A 25702-nucleotide genomic window follows, 5' to 3' on the forward strand; every position below is an offset into this window, starting at 1 on the left:
ATGGAACTTGCTAACTATGTAAACAAACCGCATATTAAAATTGTCTCTGGATGTCAATTTACTAGTGACTTTTGTTTACATAGTTAGCAAGTTCCATAGAATTACACTTTACTAAGCAAGCTTTTGGGCGGCGTGTTTTAAACTTTATATATAAATAAAGAAAATTAACCTTTTATTGGACATAGCCAAGATAGTGAGTTGAAGCCGCCTTGGCGTTCAATCACTTATCCTGATTAGCCTCATGCGTCCCCCGGGTCCAGTATTAGGAAATTACCTCCAATGAAATTTAAATAATTATTTTATGGAACAGAGTTGCTTTTATTTTGTTTTGTTCCAGTTTAAAACGAACGAACTTCAATTCTTCATAAAAACTACATAAAATGCGGAACATGTATGTACCATATCGAAATGTCACGGAAAAAGACCCAATTTTTGACAGCTGAAGATCGTGCATTCTCTCTTTCGGCTCTCGGGAGTTAAAACTTAAAAGAAAGTTCGCAATTGGCATTGGTGAACGATTTTATAATATGGAGGTACCCCTCAAAACATAATCGGGGAGGAGTAAGCAAGGAAAGAGGAATTTTCTTTGCACCATGGCTGATGTCTTTTCCTATAATTTTTTTATCGTATCAGGGCTATTCAATTCAATTCAATATTTTTATTTCGAATAAAAAATCCATATTATTGTTAGTACTTAAGGCTAAACAAAACTTATAAATCTAAGTTAGTGACAAAAAGTAGATACAAATACAAACAAACACAAAATATTAACTATATTAAAAGCGGCGTGGTGCGGCGAGCGGCGGCGCGTGCAGCCGCACCCAGCGCGCGAACAAAGGCGAGTCCCAGCGCTGCGCCAGCACGTTTAGAATACTGTTTGGGCTGTGGCGAAGACGGTTGACTAATGACGCACACCGTTTTCTAATTATTGCGTCGAAACTATCAGTGTGCGCCTCGGCAAACATAGTTGACGCGCTACAGTAACGCGGCAACCCAAACAGCACCCTAAACGCGTTATTGTATTGTACGCGCAGTGCGTTGTATGCCCGCTGCGTAAAACTGACCCACAGATTGCACGTATAGAATGTTTGGCAGTATGCTTTAAAGAGCGTTAGCTTCACTTCATTACTACAACGAGCAAATCTGCGGGCCAGCATGTTACTACGAACACACAACGCCCTGCGCTCCCTCTCTATGTCATCGTTATCTGTCATGCTTTCTGTTACCCAGTGGCCAAGGTACTTGAACTTCTGTACGACTTTTAAAGCGGTACCGCAAAGGGTAACAGGTGTCATTTTGTACGATTTTGGCCCAGCTTTAAATTGCATTACCTCGCTTTTCAAAGTATTGTACCTTAGCCCATGGGTACCTGCATACGATTCACATATCTTCACCAATCTCTGTAGTGCACAGGGATCGGATACCGGTATTTTTTGTATGGGAACGGAAACGGTATTTTTTCGTTCTTTGCTAATTACTTCATTTCTAATTGGGCAATCTAATAATACGAAGTCGTTACCTAAAAACACAACTGAGTGCTACATTTCGAGTATAAAATAATTCGAAAAATATGGTTATTTCTATGTTTTTGCAAAAAACTGGTTCCGATCCCTGGTAGTGCACCAACCGAGGGGCTCAACAGCACCATATCATCCGCGTAGCTGAGGTTATTAACACACACCCCATCCACGTGACATCCGACATAGGTACTGCTGAGCTCCTCGATTAACTCGTTCATGTATAGATTGAACAGCTTAGGTGAACTCAACCCCCCTTGCCTCACCCCGCAGTCCATCCTATACACGTCAGAGTGCACGCCGGCCCATTTTACAGTATTCGACTGGTGGCCATACCAATACCTAAATAAAGCCGTGACCTCCCGGGGCACGCTGGTATGTTCTCGTAACTTATGCCATAGCTTGTCATAAGCCACCATGTCAAAAGCCTTTGACAGATCCAAGAAGCAGGCGAAGACTGGCGTCTTGCGAGTGGTGTAGTACTGGACAGTTTGCTTGAGACATAACACTGCGCTTTCAGTAGATAAGCCCGGCCTAAAGCCAAACTGAGCGTCGTGAATGTTCAAGTGTATGTCTATAACCGCGAAAATCGAAGTTCGCAAATTGCAGGCATTTTTCTCTGTCACTCTAATTGCGCCTGCGAATTTCGGTTTTCGCAGTAACCCCTCAGGTTTCTGCTACGCGCTGTCGGTGGGGGTAGGTAATATTCTTTGTGAATAGCCAAGTATAATACTTACTTACCTACAGACAGAGCTTTCATATAAACGCAGATATTGTAATATGATTACGGCGCTGGAGGGTTAAGTGAGTCCGCGGGCGGTACAGCGAACGGAAAATTGCATTAACACTGAGTTTGGCTCGCTCGGTGTCCCAGATTACAGAATACTATGACAGATATGGTACGTTATACCGTGAAAATTGAGAAGTATCATTAAATTTTTACTTACGCCTGATGAGGCGCCTGAGCCTTGGCCTCCAACACAAGAGCACGCCATATTGCATGCTCAGTCAGGATTCACAGCATCTTTCGCCGACGCCGAGCTAACGGAGATCTACCTCCAGTCTATCCGCCCATCGTTAAATGTTTATTCAATGCATATCTAACATAAATTAAAATAGACGTCGTACTGTCTTCGTCTAGGTTTCATTAGGTATATGACAGTTATGTCACTTTGTTAGAGTCTGTGCCATAAACAAAAAAGAAAAGAGTCTTAGAATATATTGGTTCCCTATATTCCACGACTTCTCTTCCCGCACAAACTCTACCAGCAATTAATTGAATTGTCCAATATGTTACTACACTTACTACTTGACAGACTATTATCACAGATTATATATTAGTTCTCTATTATTCTAAGGCTTTATGTCACATGCGATAGTTGCGAGCAAAAATGAACGTTGTATTCTTCTAAAAGAAATGAGTCAATTGACTTAAAAACCTACAAAAGATTACATAATTTCGTGGCCTATCTGCGAGTTAGTAATCTGCGCTGCTGGTGCAAAATTCCCGCTACATTTTGTTGCAGAAAATAAAGATATTACTTGGCTTTAGTGGTCGTGTCGGACGGAGTTATTAACGAGGCTTTAGGTATTTACGCGGGTAAGCCTTAATATACTGCGAAGTTTGGTATTAAACTATAGAGCTTTTTAATTAACCATACGAAGCCAATATACGGCCGATATGATATTCAACTCTATGGACATTATTATATATTATGGACAACTACTAAAGTTTAAATTCAAACAAATATTTGTTTACATGCAGTCTCAATATAAGAGGTAAATCCATACTTACTAATATTATTAATGCGAAAGTGTGTCTGTCTGTCTGTTACCTCTTCACGCTTAAACCGCTGAACCGATTTGGTTAAAATTTGGTATGGAGATAGTGAGTCCCGGGAAGGTTTTTATCCCAAAAATCACCCTTTAAGGTGGTAAAAAGGGGGGGTGGAAGTTTGTATGGGGAATCGTTAAAATCAGATTGGGTAAAAATAAGCTACCCAAATTACTAACTCCACGCAGACGAAGTCGCGGGCAAAAGCTAGTGTGACTACAAATTCGAAAATATTACTAATCCCAGTTATCGAGGTTTGTTTTATCTCACTAACAGAGGTACCTATTTAATTCAATTACAAAGATTTGGGACCGCACCATGAGTCCCAGCTATGGAGGTTTCCTACTTATCCAGGTCCCACTTAACCAAGCATATAAATAGCAAATGTTATCTTGATTTTAGCCTCGCTCGACCTCACAAAAATCCTTTTTCGCAAAATGCCATCGAAAATTATCTCTCATTTGTTTTCTCGGACAGTTTTATCTTGATTACGATATAATCGTATGTATTTGTTTTCACTTTCGCCATACAAACACTTATTATGTAACAAGTTTAACAAAATATTTACAAAAGGCTCACAAAGAAACGTAAAAATAACACCATTAATATACCACTTTCATCTTTTTATCAGTGTGTATACCTTGCACACGTAGATACCTGAGACCACTGGGCTCACCTCTACAATATAATTGTGATATCATTCTGATACGTTGAAAACGTAGGGAAAATAATGAAATTTCAAAACTTAAATTCTACTTTAAGGTAACGCCTAATTATAAACTGAAAGTGAAGAAAAAGTGACCCAGGCTTCCAGGCTGGAAACAAACCAGCGTCCTCTGCTCTGCTGTCGCGGCAGGTGCCTGTTGCCATTCGGCCACCGGGCCACAGCGGCATAGGTCGATTTTTTACAAGTATATGCACTTCTTACTGAAGGCTTATGGCACCCCTGGCCACCCCTAAGGTCGAACAGTATGGTTCGACATTCTAACTGGATCATCTCAGGTGATACCGAGTTAGCGAGAGAGATAGCGCTGCCAATCAATATACGTTTTAGAATAAACCTACTTGAATAAAAAACATTTTCTGAAAATTTGCCTCATAAATGTACGCTGTGCTCAACAGATCGAGTATTTCACAACTTACCCATTTATTGAGCTATGTTCTTGGTTGTTACAGAGGAGGAATGCTACCACTGCATGGCGTCTCTGGTAGCGTCGAAGGAGAAAATGTTTATCACACAGACCAAGCTGCTCAACGAAGTCACGTGGAAGACGGTCATGCAGATCGCGAAGAAACACGCCGTAAGTAACGCTAGTGTTTACTGTATATCTCCTGGAAAACAATCGGTTTTTAGGGTTCCGTACCCAAAGGGTAAAAACGGGACCCTATTACTAAGACTCCGCTGTCCGTCTGTCTGTCTGTCACCAGGTTGTATCTCACGAACCGTGATAGCTAGATAGATGAAATTATCACAGATGATGTATTTCTGTTGCCGCTATAACATTAACAAATACTAAAAACAAAATAAAGTAAATATTTAAGTGGGGATCCCATAAAACAAACATGATTTTTTTTTTCGCTGTTTTTTGCGTAATGGTACGGAACCCTTTGTGCGCGAGTCCAACTCGCACTTGACCGGTTTCTTTTTCTAATTTGGAACCTGTATACAATGGAATGAAATATAAAACATTTTGTACAAGGGTCTCACGAGGATACACAGCTAGGTACAACTACAAGTGTGAGCGATGGTATCTATAGATATATATAGTTAAAAAGGGTCCTAAAGTCTAAATTTACTCGGCCCCTTTTACATATTTACATACTCGTATCCCATTAATCCAACCCAAGCTTTGCCAAAGTTTTTGCTCAGCATAACCAACAACAACAAAAATCTCTTCTTACATTTTATATTAAAATCTACCCATTTCCATTTCTCTTGAATATAATTATCATTAATATATGTTAATGCATGGAACAAAATTATGCGAATGCTAGCCGTGGAAAATTAATGACAGCATTTATTAATTAGTCCTCCGTATAAATTCAGCTGAAGGTTTTTAATGAAAACTTACACAAAATTCTCATCAAAAGAATTCCTTAGAGGGGCCCACAGACTACCAGTTCGCCGGACGATATCAGCCTGTCAGTTGTTCGAAACTGTCACCTCTTGCGTTTTACTGACAAGCTGATATCGTCTGACGAACTGGTAATCTGTGGGCCCCTTTAAACACTTGTCAGTTTTATCAAAGATATTCCAACACATTGCACAAAACAATATCGCTAGGAACGTTTGTTGTGCAGAAACGATTTGAATTGCATCAGTCTGTTTTCAGGTCATCCACACCGAGCTAGTATATTAGAATCTCAAACAAAGGCTAGAGGCATGTCACATATGACGATAACTTGAGGCGATATGACCGTATCTGGTCCGAAGGACCAAGTGTTATCCATGCGACATACAGGGTGAATGATCGGAATCAAGATATCGATTTAAGAAATTATAAATAAGGATTATGAAAACTCGGAAGAGAAATACATATAGAGTCCATCTAAGCTAACTTTGCACCGATTTGAATAGAACAAAGTGAGGAGTCATTATAGACGTCATATTTTCATAGGAATTTGACATGAATGATGACATCCTTACATTTTGTCATTGCAAATGCCATGCACGGCTCTACATAATTAGAGTAAATATTGTACTTCAATAATATTTGCTATTATGAAATCTTCTATCATTGTTCAAAGAAAAATCCTTCTTTCAGTTATTTTGTTATATTATTAGGCACGAGAGCGATATCCAAATATAGGTACCAATAGCTTCCGATTTTCCCTCACCAACTTATGATTTTTCACCCTGTATACCCCACTTACATAATACCTTTTGATTGTGGGCTGTAAGTCGTAAACGATGCTATAAATTATGAACCGGGGTGAACGGCACGCGACCAAATCGATACGCTTTGAACTCGGTGGGGGTTGAAACCTCGTTCTAGGTCGCAGTGGGGAGTGGGAACTGCAAAGATTACTTACAACTGGAAACAAATAGAATTATTTTTTCACTTCTCATGCTTAAAAAGTGCACCCTTATGTCGTGCGTAGACGACATAAAATCTCATTTTATATCGTCTACGCTATCTCATATTATGCTCTAGAACTTAAAAGTAAAATTTTCTTCTAAGACTAAGGTAATCGGTCTCAACAGCCAAACAGTTAAAACATATTGCACAATTTTACTGAGCAATAAAATTGTGTAGATGACAAAACTTGTTATTTTATTTTTGCTACAATTTATTAGAAATCCCTATTTTCTGTTATTAAATTTAGTAAATCACATAAAATAGGAGTCGATTATCGTTCAAAAATGCTCCGAAATGTTTGACTTGGCAGAAAACCAAGCGTCTGAAACTCTGATCACATGTTGAAAAAAAAATATATATTTTAAAAGTTAGTTGGCGGGAATTGGTTATGTATTATGTTCTTTCGCTTTACGACAATTTCGTGGTGTAAATTGCCGTGAAAAATATAATTTATTTTCCTCGCAATCGAAGTGAAAAGCAGAGTGTACAACAAGGGCATAAATGTCCATTTTTACCCTCGTCTACTATTTTGGTCTTCGCTTCGCTCAGACCAAAAAATTGCCTCGGGTGAAGATGGGTCACTTTATGCCCTTGTTGTACAATCTACTATATTTACCAGGTTCTTCAACCAGAAAAGTCACGGTTGACAGCTTACAGATTATATCCATAACCGCTGGTCAATACCAGCATGGTTCAATAACCATGGGGATTCGCGAGGTATACAGCTCACAGAGCTATAGTCAAAGGCGCTGAGCCATTCAAAGATTGCGTATTTTATACCTTATTTAAATCCTTAAGGTTGTTTATAAAAACAAGTCACGTTTTTTTTTGTAATATTTGATGTATGATGGTTACAGAAGTCAGCGGCGCAGCACCTCTCAAGGCTATCGGGCGCAATCGGCCCGGAGCGGATCTACACTGACTGGCAGTGGTGGATCCTCGCGGCGTTACCCTTCCCACACCTCGTCAGGGTGCTAGATTGCTTCTTCCACGAGGGCATCAAGGTAAACGCCACCAGGTCCCATCGGCCCTGCATTGCAAGTTAAATAAAAGCTTGTAAAATATATATATACACGCATCGACTTGAGAACCTCCTCCGTTTATTTCGTCGGTTAAAAATACATAACGAGGCGTTTTAGACATTGCGGAAATCGTTCAAGAGTATCTCCAGAATCGCGGAAATGTCAAATTTGACAGGCTAGATCTTAAAAATATCGTTGTCGTATCTTGGTGATGGCTAATAGATATCTAATAGATGTCTAGTTCAAAATCCGAATCGGGGCCTCACTCCGCGATTTCGTCGCGTCGCAACAAGTACATCCGTCCCACACCAATTTTGGTGGCTAACCATAGGCACAGAATAAATAATAGTACTAAGTACAGAAGACTCACTCTCTATCAAAACGCGTCTGTTACGATCAGCACAGATATGGCCGCTAGGTGGCGACAGCGCCACGCGCGGCTTATGGCTTTCCCCAAAATTGGGGCCGAACGGATGTACTTTTAGCTACCTGTAGCAAAGCGACGAAATCGCGGAGTAAGACACGCCTGCCATAGGCCGCGCGTGGCGCTTGCGCCACCTATCGGTCATATCTGTCGTAATCGTAACAGACGCGTTTTGTTAGAGAGTGAACCTTCTGTACCTAGTACTATTATTTATTCTGTGCTACAAGCACAGAATAACTAATAGTACTACCGTACAGAAAATTCACTCCTTCACAAAAGTCAGATTTAGGTATAAAATTACACCTATATCGCCGCCTGCAAGCAAAATTGAAACTTATAACCGCGCATGAACCGTGAATCTCCTTTGCGCGCCGCAGTTTTATGACCGAGCTGTAAGTGTCGGCACGGGGTTATCACTTGACAAGTTTTTATACCTATACCCACTGATTTATTATTTTTAAGATAAATATGTAGGAATTACAAACGTTGATTATGTAAACATACATTTTTTATCCGGAGATGTCTGATTCTCACGGAAGTAAGTTTCGAAGCCATTGTGTATTTTCAATTCTGCGCGAGCGCCGCGTGACACGACTATCGTGCACGCCGAGCGGCAGCCCACTGCCATACGCCTGTCTGATGGGCGCGCCGGCCAAATGTACCTAAACTGCGGAGTGACACCCCCCTGCTACAAGGTCTTTAATACCTAACTATACGTGAAATTAGGAACATCACAGTTTGTTTACGTTGGGGGCGTACTACCACCAACTGCCTACTAGTAGCATAATTAGTCCATAAAGAATAGGGGGTTACAAAAAATAGATTTGAGAATTCAAAGTAGTTTATTCAGACAAAAAACTTACAGTACGATACGAGTAGGTATAGGTACTAAGCGACAACATAAAATTATACATAGACACACTGGCAGATAGTATCCGTCTTTTTCTAACTGTATTAATTAAAGAGGGACGAGTAGTCCGTCTCGCGGGTGAGATACTGTCGCGCCACTCCTGTGCTGCGCTGTGTGCTCTATCTTTAAGTACGACAATCGAAAAAGAAAACCGTTATGAGACATTTACCTACAGCGGAAAATGAGTCACTTTTTAATTGGAATTCTTACAGTGACCCATTTTTATTGCTTGTACTCATATTTTATTAATTACGCCTAGTTAATTGTCATTGCGATATCAATAACAACCTTGAACACGCCAACAAGAAACATGTCGTTTCGATTAATTATACTTACTTAATACTTTTACTGCTAATGAAATACAGTAATAAAATATTAACTTCCTGTATAGTCCCGGATACATTAAATCCACAATAACAGTAACAATTAAATTGTTCTCTTTTATTTGTAGCTCATCCATTTATAATAAAAATGATAATAAAACTTTCATATCGATTTATTTGTAAGATTAACTTTGAGTAATTGTACAGTTCAAGGATTTAATTATTTTACAATGTTCGCGTGAGAGATTAAATCTCAAAATTTAAATACTGTCCTACTCTACTCTGTCTTGCGTTATTCTTACAATCGTGTGCTAACTCGATACACTATCTACTCGTACTTAGTAATACTTAATGCGTCTGTTGATATTTATTATAATTAACATTCCGTTATGTTACATTAAAAACTTTATTTTGAACAATATAGTGGATTAAATAACATATATTTATATATTCTATGCTTATTGAATCTGAAATTTAAAAATAACGGAATAATAAATACCTAATAATTCTTCAACAGTTTTTATTACTCACGACTAATTTTTCAAATATGGACTACGTGCACCACTACTCAGTGGTGCTAGCCATATTTTATGGCATATTTTGCTTTATTTTACCACTCCTGTAAGTAAACTAAGTGATTTTTGTATTTTTTAAAGGAAAACGTAGGCGTCTTTTCTACATAGCTACATTTACTGCAGAAAACTAACAAACTATGTTCTCCTTCCTCAGGTGTTCTACAGGGTGGCCCTAGCGATCCTCATCCTATTCCACAAGCACTCAACGAACCAGAGTTCGGACTGGTACGCCGAGGCGACCAAAAATGGCGTCGACCACGCCATCGACAAGTTCTGCAGAAACATGCCCGCCTCGCCCACGAAGCTGCTACGGACCGCGTTTAGTATTAGGGCTTTAAGGTGAGATCCCACTTCTGATATCGGACACTCGGGACAGTTCGGAGATAACCATGTATGGCGTGGATAGTCATGGACAGGTTCTGCAGAAATATGCCCGCGTCGCCGACGAAACTGCTACGGACTGCGTTTAGTATTAGGGCTTTAAGGTGAGATCCCACTTCTGATATCGGACACTCGGGACAGTTCGGAGATAACCATGTATGGCGTGGATAGTCATGGACAGGTTCTGCAGAAATATGCCCGCGTCGCCGACGAAACTGCTACGGACTGCGTTTAGTATTAGGGCTTTAAGGTGAGATCCCACTTCTGATATACGACACTCTGGACAGTTAGGAGATAACCAAGAAGTTAGGAGATATCTACGCCAGATACAGTCATCGACAGGTTCTGCAGAAACATGTCCGCGTCGCCGACGAAGCTGCTGCGGACCACGTTTAGTATTAGGGCTTTTGAGATCCCACTTCTGATCCTACGTAGGTAGGTACAGTGGAGTGATCTGACGTGTCCAAGAATGGCGTGTATACTGTCATCGACAAATTCTGCAGAATCATTCCGTTTCGCCTATCTGCTGCGGACTGCTTTTAGTATTAGGTGAGATCCCATTCTGATATATTTCAAACTTCTGCAAAAAAATTAACAGAGAAGACAACCTCGCATCATATAACAAGCTGTTGATGACCATTTTTAGAGTTAGGAGGTCTGTGTGTCACTTAACAATAAGAGTTTCTTCATATTTAGTTCAGGTGATATTAGCATTCTTACACAGTTGTTGTACTGACATTTTGTCAGTTTTTGAAGTTGATGTTGGTATCAGGAGAATATGTTGTCAATATTGGCATTGTGGAATAAAAGAAGTCACGTCTAATTGTACTAGCATTCAATGAACCAGGACTTATGCCAAGCACGCACTCCGGTTGTTCTTGAGTTAATCTGATTGGCAGTTGTCCACAATCACAATCTGGTCGTATCACTACTCTTCTCGCCCATCTTGTCCATACACTTACATATGACGTTTTCAAAGATAAGTTTTCACAACATTTAGACATGCTTTGCGAACCGAATTTATATATCATACTGAAAATCGTGATTTCTGTATTGGGCGCATAGTAAAAGTTGTTCAGTGTAATCTACATTTTCAGTACATTAACACATTGAGTGCCGAAAACCCGACTATTGGGTATTTTATGATTTCGTTCCCCGGTCGGACGACCCGATAGTCGGGATCGTGGTACTACAGCTTTATATGACGAAATTTTTGTGGCCTGGCGCGGATGTCTTGTTTGGCTAGGTGGCAATTAATTCCCATATTTGTTTTATCCACAGTTCACAGTACATATCCCGAGTGTTCATAAAGACGGAGATGACGCTCAAGTCGAAGCAGGTGATCACGGGGTCGCGGCTCGTGCGCTCGCGCTCATCCGACAACCTGCCCACCAGCCAGAGCCAGGTCAATATACAGATGATGTCCCACACGTTAACTATACGTGAGGTGAGTAACGCTGGCTACTGAATTTATTACTTATAGTTATGCCATAGACAAATTATAGACGTCGTTGAAGATGTTTGTTAGTTTTTCCAGGTGAATTAGACGTACGGGGGGAGAGGGACAAGTGTACTTAAATGGATCAGTAAATTTTTTGTGGCTTAACGTCTGACACAAATAGGGGGTATGGGGACAAACGTTATGTAATTTAGTTGGAATAACGACTGGACAAATATTTGTTTGACGAACGTTTTTGATATTTTTTGTTTGTCTATGGTTATTCTAACGTAAAATTATAAATTACGGTTTTAACTCACGTGTGTTAAATATGTCAGTGCGATATATTTTCGACTTCTTGGGAATTTTGGGTCAGGGATGAGTTATTACAGCACAACTGCAGCGCGCTTACGTATGTTAAACCCGAATTTATATTTTAATGCTATTTGTTAATATTTATTGATGACTACTCAAGAAACTCTATACAAAGAACCCTTTTATTTCGATTTAGGATTTTGACAACTAAATGTTGGGTACCTAGATGTTTAACAGACACAACGATGTTCTAACAACACACGCACCACACGGCATACAAATATTATATATAATGATGTATACCGGTGTTTACTTGATTTGCAGAGAATGTCTGAGGAAGCGTGCAAACAAATGGTATCGTACACGACGACATTAGGCGTGGCTTTCGCTTTTCTTTCTCATTCCGTCATATTAAGATTTAACAAGACTAATGTTGATTTCCTTATGTGGATCCCACTTCTGAAGTCCCCCGTGGACCGACCGGAGACATTCTCTCACGTCTAGTCTGTAAGATACCTGTCACTTTCTCCTTGTTTTGTCGATCACGACGTTATGTTATGTTCAGTCGGTGTGGCGAGTCGCGAATGATATCATAGTGTTCTCGATGTGATCATTCAGCCCTATAACAATCATGAAACGCGAGCGAATCTAATAAATCATCTCATTCGCTTTGAATGTGGGATTCAATGTTTCAGTGTGTAAGATCCCATTTCAGAAATAGGCATGCGTGTGAGTTACAGTCGTAACGGCCGCTTGCTATTAACGATATGGTCGCATGTAAGTTGTGTGAGTGCTAACAGTTTTTTCCCGTTAGGGCTCTCACTCGCCGGGCCCGCGCGCCCTGTCCATGGGCGTGTTCCCAATCCAAGCGCTCAAGTCGCAGATATCCGACCAGAGTGAAGTAAGATAACCTAAGTCACCCGGTCGCGTCGCAGCGACCAAACATGTTTTAGATGCACCGCTTTCCACTAGGTGTCTATATTTTTTATTATTATTTTGCCACTACGATGTCGTCGATATAATATTCCGCTTAGCTATTTATTGTAAGCTAGCGTTGCATGGTGGCTCTTTTAATGCTGTTTGGACCGTGTTACGTGGATGTTCGATGTGTGTACAGTATTTAAAATAGTCATTTTAGCTGCAAGTTTATTTGGCGATACGCTCATATCTCCATCGTACATGGACGCAGTCAATGCTGATAGTTTCCCTGGATTCTCATTCCTATATATTGTTCGTGCATTTCACAAAGGCGTTAACTATAATTTTGTATCAATAAATATCTTTTAATACTTTCGCCTTTGTGATATTCAAGAACTCGGAACACCAAAAATGTATACTCTGTTTATAAAATTTCCAGAAAAGAGTTGATTGCTTTCGAATGTGAACTTCAGTTTACGTTTATGTCTGAGCGCCAAAAACACCCCTAAACACAGCAGAGTGAATCATTTTTGCCACATTTTCGCAGAGCCCGCGTTCCTCCCATTTGGCCCTGTGGTTCCCATTCCCTAACGCGGTGTTCGCCGATCAGAAACAGCACTCTTCAGACCTGAGACAGAAGGTTTGCCGACACTATCTTATGGGCGTAGTTAGCGGTGGTCGTAGTATTGCAACGGGGATTCAGAGGTAGCACTTGTAACAATCGTGTACTAATATTGTCTCGTATTATTGAAGGAGGGAAGCAGGCAGACAGATGGCAAACTAAATAGTGTGACGATCGCTTAAAAATTAGATATACCATGGCGATGAACATCTTAAAAAAATCTAAAAGATTCGGCTTTAATTATTGGACAGGTATTAAAAAGGTCGACATAATTAGGGGTGTGATCACGTGATTCTTTCTAAACCATGTTCTTTATTTTTATTAAGCTGAGCTCAGGGATATAGGTAAGGTAAGGTCAGATTGTCTAATTTTGGACAAAATTGGAAATTAGTGGGTAAAAATTTGTCGGCGATAAACTAGGTTCTAAACAGGGCTTAACGGAGAGTGCTGTAAGTCGTAAGCCTATTTTATGTTGAGCCGGATTTGTAGATATTTTATTTTAGTAGATTTCACCTGTATTGTGTACCTTTTAGTTTAGCTATTTAATGTTAGATCGTGTTTTGTCTGTGTCAACCTCTATTATGTTGCATGCATTGTCATTTATGTCATTGTTTTATTTGTTATGAACCAAACCACATACGATTCTCACAACGAACTTTATTTTCAACATGTGGCATGGTTTTTTCAACCTTACCTCAGTAAAAACTGAAGTTTGTGTAAATAAGTGTTTATATAAGTAGTTGTTGCGTCCGAATGTGCACATAGCACTGAGCACCCGTAGCTGTTTACTGATTCGACACAACTAACGTCAATGTTAAGTGTTTTTTTTTATATTTTATTCTTGAATCATATTTCTAAGTAGCTGTGGATGTCTTAATGTTATTGGTATTAATTAGACATATTACCTATTTAAAAATATATTTGTTTAATTTTACGTCTATTTACATGAAATAGTATTGACACATTGAAAACTTATGATGTGAATTTAGTACTAATATGCCACGAATTGTGACTTAATTAAATAACTAAATTGAAATTATAATAAGGTATATTATTCTACTTTAAATAGCAGTTGTTAATAATTCAATATCATCGTGTCTTGGAAATAAAATCTGGGGTTTTGCACAGCAACAAGTAGGTAAAAAAAAATGCTGTTGTTCATTAGAAGCACGAAAACACGTCGAAAGGCCAGAAGACGAATCAGTCTATCCATCAGCTTTGCACCAAATAGTATCACAACATTAGATCTAATGAGCTCAAAACAACCATAAGTTTTTTAGTGTGTTATTTTGCGTAGATTTCACATAAGAGTTGTTTGCTAAACTAACTATACTTTTTATTTAAAAAGTATCAGGTAAGAGTTTTCATGATAAGTTTTGTAGGTAAACTTACTAATTTACATGATCAAATTGCGTTCACACTAAAGCTTGCAAGACTTATCATATCAGAAATGAACAAAGTAAGAATCATCAGCATATCTCATATTAACTGAGTGATCGAAATCCTGGCTATTGAGACGAGCCAGAATTCGCTTCCAATTCTTGTGTGAAATTTACAAATCATGGTCCTACTGTCATCCCAGTGGTAAAATAGATATAGTTTAGCCTATATTGTCAGTAGAATAAGGTATACATTTGAAAAAGTAAGTGCTAGTGTTCAATCCCTTAATAATGGATTTCGGGGCTTTTTCTACTGACAAATTGGTTTTCCAGACTATGGTAGCAACCATTGGGACGGTAGTACACCAATCGAAACTAAGTTTACTCTATCTTGAACCGTCATTTCGTTTTCCAGCTGTTCACGCTATGGTCGTGGCTGCCGGTCCGCATCACGATGTACCAGCCCGTGCTGTTGTACACGACGGAGGAGCACGGCTGCTCGCTGACCACGTTCTACGTGCGCGTGGAGCACCACGAGCCCACGCTGCTCATGATCAAGACGTGCAACAACGAGGTGGGTATTATGTACACGACGGAGGGGCACGCGTGCTCGCTGACCACGTTCTACGTGCGCGTGGAGCACCACGAGCCCACGCTGCTCATGATCAAGACGTGCAACAACGAGGTGGGTATTATGTACACGACGGAGGGGCACGCGTGCTCGCTGACCACGTTCTACGTGCGCGTGGAGCACCACGAGCCCACGCTGCTCATGATCAAGACGTGCAACAACGAGGTGGGTATTATGTACACGACGGAGGGGCACGGCTGCTCGCTGACCACGTTCTACGTGCGCGTGGAGCACCACGAGCCCACGCTGCTCATGATCAAGACGTGCAACAACGAGGTGGGTATTATGTACACGATGGAGGGGCACGGCTGCTCGCTGACCACGTTCTACGTGCGCGTGGAGCACCACGAGCCCACGCTGCTCATGATCAAGACGTGCAACAACGAGGTGGGTATTATGTACACGACGGAGGGGCACGCGTGCTCGCTGACCACGTTCTACGTGCGCGTGGAGCACCACGAGCCCACGCTGCTCATGATCAAGACGTGCAACAACGAGGTGGGTATTATGTACACGACGGAGGGGCACGGCTGCTCGCTGACCACGTTCTACGTGCGCGTGGAGCACCACGAGCCCACGCTGCTCATGATCAAGACGTGCAACAACGAGGTGGGTATTATGTACACGACGGAGGGGCACGGCTGCTCGCTGACCACGTTCTACGTGCGCGTGGAGCACCACGAGCCCACGCTGCTCATGATCAAGACGTGCAACAACGAGGTGGGTATTATGTACACGACGGAGGGGCACGCGTGCTCGCTGACCACGTTCTACGTGCGCGTGGAGCACCACGAGCCCACGCTGCTCATGATCAAGACGTGCAACAACGAGGTGGGTATTATGTACACGACGGAGGGGCACGGCTGCTCGCTGACCACGTTCTACGTGCGCGTGGAGCACCACGAGCCCACGCTGCTCATGATCAAGACGTGCAACAACGAGGTGGGTATTATGTACACGACGGAGGGGCACGCGTGCTCGCTGACCACGTTCTACGTGCGCGTGGAGCACCACGAGCCCACGCTGCTCATGATCAAGACGTGCAACAACGAGGTGGGTATTATGTACACGACGGAGGGGCACGCGTGCTCGCTGACCACGTTCTACGTGCGCGTGGAGCACCACGAGCCCACGCTGCTCATGATCAAGACGTGCAACAACGAGGTGGGTATTATGTACACGACGGAGGGGCACGGCTGCTCGCTGACCACGTTCTACGTGCGCGTGGAGCACCACGAGCCCACGCTGCTCATGATCAAGACGTGCAACAACGAGGTGGGTATTATGTACACGACGGAGGGGCACGGCTGCTCGCTGACCACGTTCTACGTGCGCGTGGAGCACCACGAGCCCACGCTGCTCATGATCAAGACGTGCAACAACGAGGTGGGTATTATGTACACGACGGAGGGGCACGGCTGCTCGCTGACCACGTTCTACGTGCGCGTGGAGCACCACGAGCCCACGCTGCTCATGATCAAGACGTGCAACAACGAGGTGGGTATTATGTACACGACGGAGGGGCACGGCTGCTCGCTGACCACGTTCTACGTGCGCGTGGAGCACCACGAGCCCACGCTGCTCATGATCAAGACGTGCAACAACGAGGTGGGTATTATGTACACGACGGAGGGGCACGGCTGCTCGCTGACCACGTTCTACGTGCGCGTGGGACACGTGCAAGCGCATAATAATTATTTCGCGGTAGACCCGTACAATATTATTATCTTTATTCATTTGATTTCTTAGATTAGGTTATTTATAATATGAATATAAAAACACTTACAAAACAATAAAAAATACATATAAACACATTATAAAAAAACCTGACCTATTATTATTATTATTTTATTTGATACACTAGCAGCTCTTGGAGCTGATGCGTGTATATCGAAGCACTTGTATTTTATTTTATTTTGCACTTAATAATATGTGTACAAAACGCAAAAGTTTATAGTGTTACTTTGCTATGGTAGGTTTTTTTCTAATATCTGATAGCTACGTAATAATTTGCAGGTGTTCGGTGCGTACTGCTCGACGCGGTGGTTCGAGCGCAACCAGAAGGACGAGCGGGGCAACCGGCAGGCGTACTTCGGCACCGGCGAGACATTCCTCTTCAGGTACCGATACCAACCTTGTCTATACGGCGTAAGGTCTAGTTTGCAATGCACGGGTTGAGACTGCGCACTCTTAGTAAGACTACACTTTGGAAATTTTGCCCAAGTTTTAATAGCTGTATGTCTAACGGGTTTTGAGAAAAATGCATTTATCCGATTTGCAAGACCGAAGTGATGCCATAAGCGCTCCGTGAACAAAATTTTGTACGGAACACTAAAAATATGCGGAAATCCATAGCATAGCACCTATGTGTCGATGCTAGAAAATCTATGTTTTATAATTTGATTTCGTAAGAACAAGATTTTAATACATAATAAAGTCACCCCGATAGGTCCCTTTTCTGTCTTAATTTGAAACCATACTTAAGTACTAAGAATGCAGCAGTTTCAGAAAGTTTTGCAAGAAACGTACTACCAATTGTGTTTACTGATGATGTTATACATTATTGATAGAATATTACAGAATCTGATTATTTTTTATTGAACAACTTCTGGTACAAAAAGTAGTGCAAATGTTACACAAAAACGCATAAAATTTGTAAATAAAAAAATGCACGTACCAGAATTTGTTCGTAATTACATTCTGTTATTATATACCGTATATGTATTTGTTTACATTGTGTACCGTGTTAATTAAAGGCATGTGTTGACCGCACATTTCTATAACAACGTAAAGCTCTATCAATACAGTCGTGTGAGTTCTAGCTAGTGTCATAGACAAAGGAATATTGAGACGTGTACATTGTGCAAAATATTGCGTCCGCAAAATTTGCATATACAGTAAATTGCCAAGTGACTAAAGTCAAGCATTAACGTTTTATGGGGCGCCATCTACTTCAGCTGTCAAATCAGCTACAATGTTATGCGTAACTTACAAGTCTCAATATTCTAAGCTCTGTTTTTTATATCCCAGATAGTAAATTGACAATTCGATTGGACAATTAAATACCTGACTTTTATGCCGATTTTGTACTAAACTAAGGTCGCTAAGTGCGAAGAATTTCGTACATTGAACCACCATGTCCTATCTGTATGGCATGCTCATACATAATTATATTGCTGACCCGCTCGCACAGTGGCATGAACCGTTAGCATCATGGGAGGGACACTACATTACACGCGCGTGCGAAATAGATAGGAAATAGCGGGTCAATGTTCAGTCGCCATTAGATATATCAGAGCGGCCAAGGCGCTTAAAAATATCTGAACATGCCTCTATTGTCGAGGAGTTAAAGTGCTAGTTCAGGTATTTTTGAGCACCTTAGCGCCGCTCCAATATATCCATGGATTGCGACGAATAAATGATTATGATTATGATGGCGACTGTACGAAATTCTTCGTGATTGGCGTTCTTACTAATGACAGATCGGTCAAACAAATTGTGGCAACCGAATTGTCAATTTAGTATCTTTGATATAAAAACAAAGATTGTGCTAGTCTAGTGTCAACTGCACGAATAATAGTTAGTAGCTTTGCATCTACTAATCTCAACCATTCTGTCGCTTCCCTACTGTTTGGAACGTACTGTCGCCATCAGATATATCGGAGCGGCCAAGGTGCTCACAAATATCTGAACACGCCTCTATTGTCAAGGCGTTAGAGTGCGTGTTCAGATATTGTGAACACCTTGGCCGCTCCGATATATCCGATGGCGACAGTACCAGTTTGAGACTTTTGAAACTTTCGAACTATGAACTTATAATATTCAAATTTCTTGGATGTTTTGACGATGTTTGGTTTGCAAATTGATTGTGTTTATCAATATGTGGTTTTGATTTGACTAATATGTACAAATTTTATATGATGAAGTATTTCAATATGATCTCGTTTTAGTAGCGCATTAAACCCTCCGAATATCTCTCTTAATCAAACTAAGTAAATCAGTAGTTTATTTTAAATATTATTAAATAATAGTTGTTTAAAATTACAGAACGCTTTATATATCGTTTACCACAAGGTAAATGTCACTATAACAATACTTCTTATAGTAAAGAATGAAATGTAAACTTAGTTTCTTTCGTTCCACCAAAAAGTTTTAACAATTCTTAATGCGCAGTAATTTCAAATTTTCCAATGAGATCTTATTGAAACGTGTCGGTGATTATCTTGGAGTCTAAGCCGCCCACCGCAAACTGGGTGACTGTCAAATGTCAAACTGCTGTCTGTAAGTAACGGGTACCTCGGTACTTCGGGTGAACGCTGCAGGCACACTTCCTTTCGCTGCACCGCTTTGCATGTCCTGCCATTAGTTTCACTCAAAGAGTGATTGATTGTAGGAAAGAGAAAAAAATCTGGGACATTAAAATGGGCCACGCGTTTTTTAAGTTGAAAATTGCTCCTGTTAAAGCTCCTCGTGATGGCGAGAAAGATGTCAAGCAACTTAAACAACGTTAGTGATCCGTTTTGTTATTAAAAAAATCATGGCCTCGAATTTGACAGCCGAACTAGATGGAACTTTACAGCCCTTTAAGTTTGTGGTAACAATTGTCGAACGTCAAACCTGTTTACCGCATAATGTATGCCGTACAGCGACATCTAGTGTAGCTGTCAAGTTCAACGCACTTTACACCTCTTCTACTATTAATCACTCTTTGGTTTCAGTAGTAATCATTCTATGTCATAGTTTCACGTTTAGATTTTGTAGTAGTTCTTGTATTTAAGTTTATTCTTTAATGGAACTGTGTACATGAAGATATGTATTTTAATTATTCTCTTTTGCATGCATATCTAATGTTATGGCAAGACACGACGTTGATTAGAGAAACATACTTGAATCTACTCAGAAGACATTTAAGAAAAAAATTAGACGTTTTAATAAAAAGGAATGAATCTTCTTTTTATAACCGAGCAGAATGAATAATATTACAGATATCTAATTGAGAATGATTGACCTTAAGTTTCGTTTACGGAATTTAAACTTTCAAGCTCACAATAGTGTTTTGTCATGGCACAGAAGATTGTCACATACATAGTTATACATAGATGCATGAAGTGTCTTAGAACTAATATCGTCATTAGAATCGTTGTATCAAGCCGTGTACACAGTTCCAAAGTTAAGTTTAATTACTTGCCAATTACTTTTCTATTGATTTTTCTGATTTTAACATTCATTGATTAAATAACGTTCCTCTTCGACTGCCGCCGCGCAATCGGCTCTGCGCTATTGCTGCATATTCCTTTATCCTGTACATAACAACTCCATTTTTCAAGAGACGTGATTGACACTTTTCATAAATTACATTTACACAACTATTAGAAGACGATTTTGGGTTTAAAAAGTATGAACAGCATAAAGTATAAGTAGTAGCAGCAACAAATAAAATACAATATAACTTCAACAGTATTATTCTACAGTGAATTCTTATTCGATTGAGTACATAGGCCTGGACCTTACTGAATAGTTCCAAGCTGGCATTCTAAATTGATAAAAATATAACAAATTTAATTACCTAAGTGTTTAAAAATCCTAAACTCGTTAGTAAGAAGAACACATTTAACGACATAATTTTAAAGATATTCGACAAGTCAGATTCCTAACCAATCGTCCAAATTTCCTATCAATATTTATATTTTGAGTGATTGTGTTTAACATAACTTAGAATGACTATAAATGAATTATTAAAATTCGCGCAAACATTTAAAACGTCACAACATTATATAGCTTCTGAAGTTCAAAAAGTAATTTAAAATAATGAATAATAATACCCTCGGCACACCCAAACGTTACGGCTTCTAATCGTTGTGGTCGCATCACGTCTCTGGACGCTCGCACGCTTGCAGCCTTTACCCGGAGCGCGCCAAGTACCCTTGGGTCGGCTGCAACAACGACAACAAGGAGACCGTCGCGCACGGCTCCGAGCTCTTCATGGCCGCCGACTCCCGGATGATCACCATCGGCGGCGGGTCAGTTCCACGACACCTGTTACATTTTACAGTTTGCATCCGGTCCGAGCCAAGTACCCCTGGGTGGGGACTTTGGAGGATAAGGCGGAGGATGAGGGCAAGTCCCATCATGCGCTGACGCTCTTTATGGCTGGGGACAGCACCATGATCACCGTTGGAGGAGGGTAAGCGACTTTATAACCAGCCTTAATGCCATTTTAATGGTTTGGAGTACCAGTTACAGTGAGTTTTGAGACAACACTGCTCCTATAATTTTTAGCTTGCGTCGGTAGTTATACAAAATTACATGTAACTACTCCAAGGCTCCGAGCTCTTCATGGTCGACTCCAAGATCACGGTAGGCGGAACATAGCGACTTTGTAACTTTTATCAAGTATTACTGCCAACTTCTAAATGACTGGGACACACCGTTACCAGGTGGTTTTGAGACAATATTGCTCCTAAACTTTTTTCGCTTGCGTCGGTAGTCAAACAGAATGATACGGCTACATACTCCAGGACGATGACCACTGATGGCGGGGCAATTCACAAATAAGTCTAAAACCTTTTCCAAACATACATTACTTTACATCGGGCTCGTGTTACGTTTGGATAAAGACAGCATAACAAGCATGGCACAAGATACAAGTCGCAGCATGCGTTGTTAATTGCTGCGAATAGTATTCTGAATACTGTTGGTGCCATGTTGGTAAGTTTAGTAGTCTCCTACGCTTGGAGATTATACAATCTACAATATTTTTCACTATGCATCCGTCATCAAAGGTAAATATCACCGGATTTACAAAAGGTCAACTTTAAGCCGCATTCGGTTCAGCTAGCTGTATATAAATCTTTTGATCGCCACAGGACCGTACGAAAGAATACGTTTTAACATGCAATAAGGACGTAATTTAAGGAAAATATCCAACCCACAAAAATCAGTTAGTAAATTTTTTACTTTCTGTTACAAAGAAAAGACAACTGAACAATTTTTGAGGATGTATCCTTTCGCTACACTACGAGTTCCGTCCGAGTGTCCGATTAAAATGAGAGAAATGAGACATCTCCAACGGAGTTTTTTTGCATTTTCATGCCAGATCTAGTCAGTCATAAAAACGACAGTTCTAATTAGGTATAGTTACCAGTATAAAGTTCGAATATAATGCTTTAACCGAACAATAAACTACTTAATCTTTAGTGGAGCTTGCGTTGCAGTTTATAAGCAACAAAACGAATTTGATTTTACACGGCCGTGGCGGTTAAAAGATAAAAACTCATCATTCTTAACTCTAACACCAACACCCACCTTCCAGTGACGGGCAAGCGATCTGGATGGACGAGAACATCCGCTTCGGCAAGACGGACCGCTGTTCCACGTTCAACAACCCGCCGCTCTGCCCCTCCGGCGACTTCGAGATCCGCGTGCTCGAGGTCTACGGCTTCTCCGGCGCATAGACGGAATCTCCCGGCCTGTCCCATCTGTGACGTCACCGATACCACTACGGTTGTGATAAAAACAAACGTCCGTCTCAGGGTTCCCTACACCTATCGACGCGGAATCTGCAATAGCCGATAGAAAAAAAGCTTTCTGTCTACGCAATAAGAGCGAATACGACGTCGGCCGAGCCGTCTCTTTCGCTCTTATTGCATAGACATAAAACTTTTCTCTATTTTATTGTGACATGCATCAATTAAAAGTGTTTGATTTGAGTTCTCATACTCCCTTACACAATGGTTTTGTAGAGCGGTTGAATCGAAAATTCTTTTCATATGGAAAACTGTAAAGACGTCACAGTAAACGGGAGGCCCGATTTATGTGTTGTACACCAAGTGTGATATAAATGTTGTGATCGTGTCACAAGGTGCGCCTGCCTGCAGGCGGCGATTGACTACATAGCGATATATATACTTCTGTATACATTGTACAGCTATAATCCCACGGAGAGACATGCAAAAATGCGAAAATGGTATGTTTGGACTCTTAAAGCAAGTCTCTACATGGATGCTTAGCATTACAATTATTTCTACAAACAAAAATAATTCTTACTATACCATCGAATCGTATTCAATCTTGTATCACACTTCGTTCACTAAAAAATTGAGTTCTAGTTGCAATTGGAACCGTACGAGTGAGGTATGATATTGCGTAAGATTAGTTTGACATAATCGCTATGTAATCGGTTGTCCGTCTCTTGCCGTAAATAGACTGTGTATTAGCTGTATTACTATATTTATTCACGTGTAATCTCCCGTATCCCCTAACCTCACACGTACTAATAAGACAAGTGTGTAGGCTAACAGATCCGTTCAAATCAACGAAAGGGGCAATTAGGTTGTTACGATATTTACTCGCGTAGAGTGTGTAAGTACAAAGATGTGTTACGTTACGATTGGATTAAATACGCTTAAAGAAAGCAATATGTATGATGGCCTAGGCGTGCGGCTGGACATTCCGCGGCTGACGAGGGCGTGCCATCATAAGGTCACAATTTTATCGCTCCCATACTTGTATGTGTTATATGAGACGATATATTTAGTTTTATGTCAAAGTTTTTAATGTCAAAGGAATACTCATGGATTTTTACTAGATGGCGCTGTATTTGTCAAACCTTAACGCCATCTAGTGAAGATATTTTTTTTGTTTTAAAAAATCATTATTGCTCTATTAAATCTACAAATTGGTGGCACGTTCTCAGTCTTAGTGACTTAAAGGTCCATCCAAACAGAAAGTGATTGTTGTTTTAATTAAATAATTTAAAATACAACACCTAAATCATGGATGGCCCCAAGTCTGCAATGGAACATCCATGCCGGTTTCAATTATATGTGCATAAAAGTTCTGGAATATTTTTAAAAGGCAGCTTACGACGGCTGGCAGTTATAACCTACTTCTGTATTAATGTAAGAAATATAATATAAGAAGGACGTACCATACACGCCAGATGTCATAAGACTGGCTTTCAATGGTCAAAAATACGGACAATAGTCTTAATGCTTATAAGGCTTGATACGTGGACAGAGAAACTTTGTGTATATATCGTTAGTAATATTGGACTATATTGATTTTTAAATATGGTTCAAATTACTATCGTTACATAAGCAAGGTTTCTTTGCTCCATATATAATTTTTGAACATGTCTCATATACTCAAAACTGTCACCATGTCTTTGCTCACAAAAATGTACCAAAGAAATTTAAAGTAGAAAAAATTGTAGGTGTCGCTACGCACGGTTTTGAACTTTTTAAACAGTTGTCGGTGTTCTATGTGTACCTAAAGTTATGAGTACCTACTGGTGTGTCGTCGGAAAGTTTCCAAAATTGCAAAATTTCCACACCGAAATATTCCGGATATTGTATCGAAATTATCCATTTCCAAAACGCAAGTTTTCGGCTTCCTTGTGAAATTTTACTAAAATTTCCGATAACTTTTTCAACTTTTTGGAAACTTTGCGCAACTGGCACATCCGTAGTAATGAGTGAGACGCGGTGAGTGTAGTATTATTTTACATTTGACGGTTATGTGCCAAAAAAGGACCATTCGACTTTATACGTCTGGCAATTTGGTATAAATATATTTGATTCGTGATTTTCGACACCATTTGTAACTGCAGATTTTCTATGATACGACTTATGTGTGTTTCATTATCGTATTTAGTATAGGTGTTAGTAAGATGCAAAAATGGTGTTTCGAATCACGAATTAACGACCGCCTTCCATCTCATAATTTTATTATCTAATAATTATGTATGTGTATGACGAAGCTATTAGCGGATGCGAAAACTTGACGGTTTTTAGCGTTTAACAAAATGAACGAAGTAATATTAATGCGATTTTTTATATATGTTGAATGCGAACGTAGCGTTAGTCGGACATCACAACATACATATCCCTGAAGTACAACGGGATAGCATATCACCGCCGGCTTAACATCACTCGGCAATTCGTGGTGACGATAACGAAATCATCACGAATTTCAAAGTGAGCTTTTTGGCTAAGTTATATATGTGTTCTCATACTATTTTAAAACTGACCGTCTAAATACTCTCAAAATCGGTTTTGAAATAGTACGTCTTTAAGCCGACCCGGAGGTACTACGAACATGATTATCAAAAGCCTAAGACTCGTTTTAAATTCAGATTATTTATGTAATTTATTGATTAGGTAACAATGGTTTATATAATGTTAATATAGCGCCCCCGCGGGCCGCTACAGGCCTCTTGCGGACTCGTGAGTAGGGCTAGCATATACGACCGTACATTGACTGTCAACGTTACGCGATCGTATGCTGACCGTACGCACGGGTCCGCTCGGGGCCTTAAAGTTATGTAGGTAAC

At 40.4% G+C, this 25702-nt stretch overlaps 1 protein-coding gene across 1 annotated transcript in view; it reads left to right on the forward strand.

Moving 5' to 3' along the window:
* LOC134648385 (GTPase-activating protein skywalker) overlaps positions 1-22859 on the forward strand; it is a 138430-nt gene extending 115571 nt beyond the window's left edge. Inside the window, exons 5-13 of the mRNA XM_063502914.1 lie at positions 4528-4652; positions 7289-7435; positions 9840-10024; positions 11348-11513; positions 12634-12720; positions 15154-15312; positions 17386-17489; positions 21267-21389; positions 22682-22859. Of these exons, the coding sequence (XP_063358984.1) occupies positions 4528-4652; positions 7289-7435; positions 9840-10024; positions 11348-11513; positions 12634-12720; positions 15154-15312; positions 17386-17489; positions 21267-21389; positions 22682-22823 (1238 nt within the window). The 3' untranslated portion in view covers positions 22824-22859. The remainder of the gene's footprint in view (positions 1-4527; positions 4653-7288; positions 7436-9839; positions 10025-11347; positions 11514-12633; positions 12721-15153; positions 15313-17385; positions 17490-21266; positions 21390-22681) is intronic.
* Positions 22860-25702: the final 2843 nt, after the last annotated feature.

The sequence above is a fragment of the Cydia amplana genome, chromosome 5 (genome assembly GCF_948474715.1).
Source record: "Cydia amplana chromosome 5, ilCydAmpl1.1, whole genome shotgun sequence".
NCBI classification, from domain to species: domain Eukaryota; kingdom Metazoa; phylum Arthropoda; class Insecta; order Lepidoptera; family Tortricidae; genus Cydia; species Cydia amplana.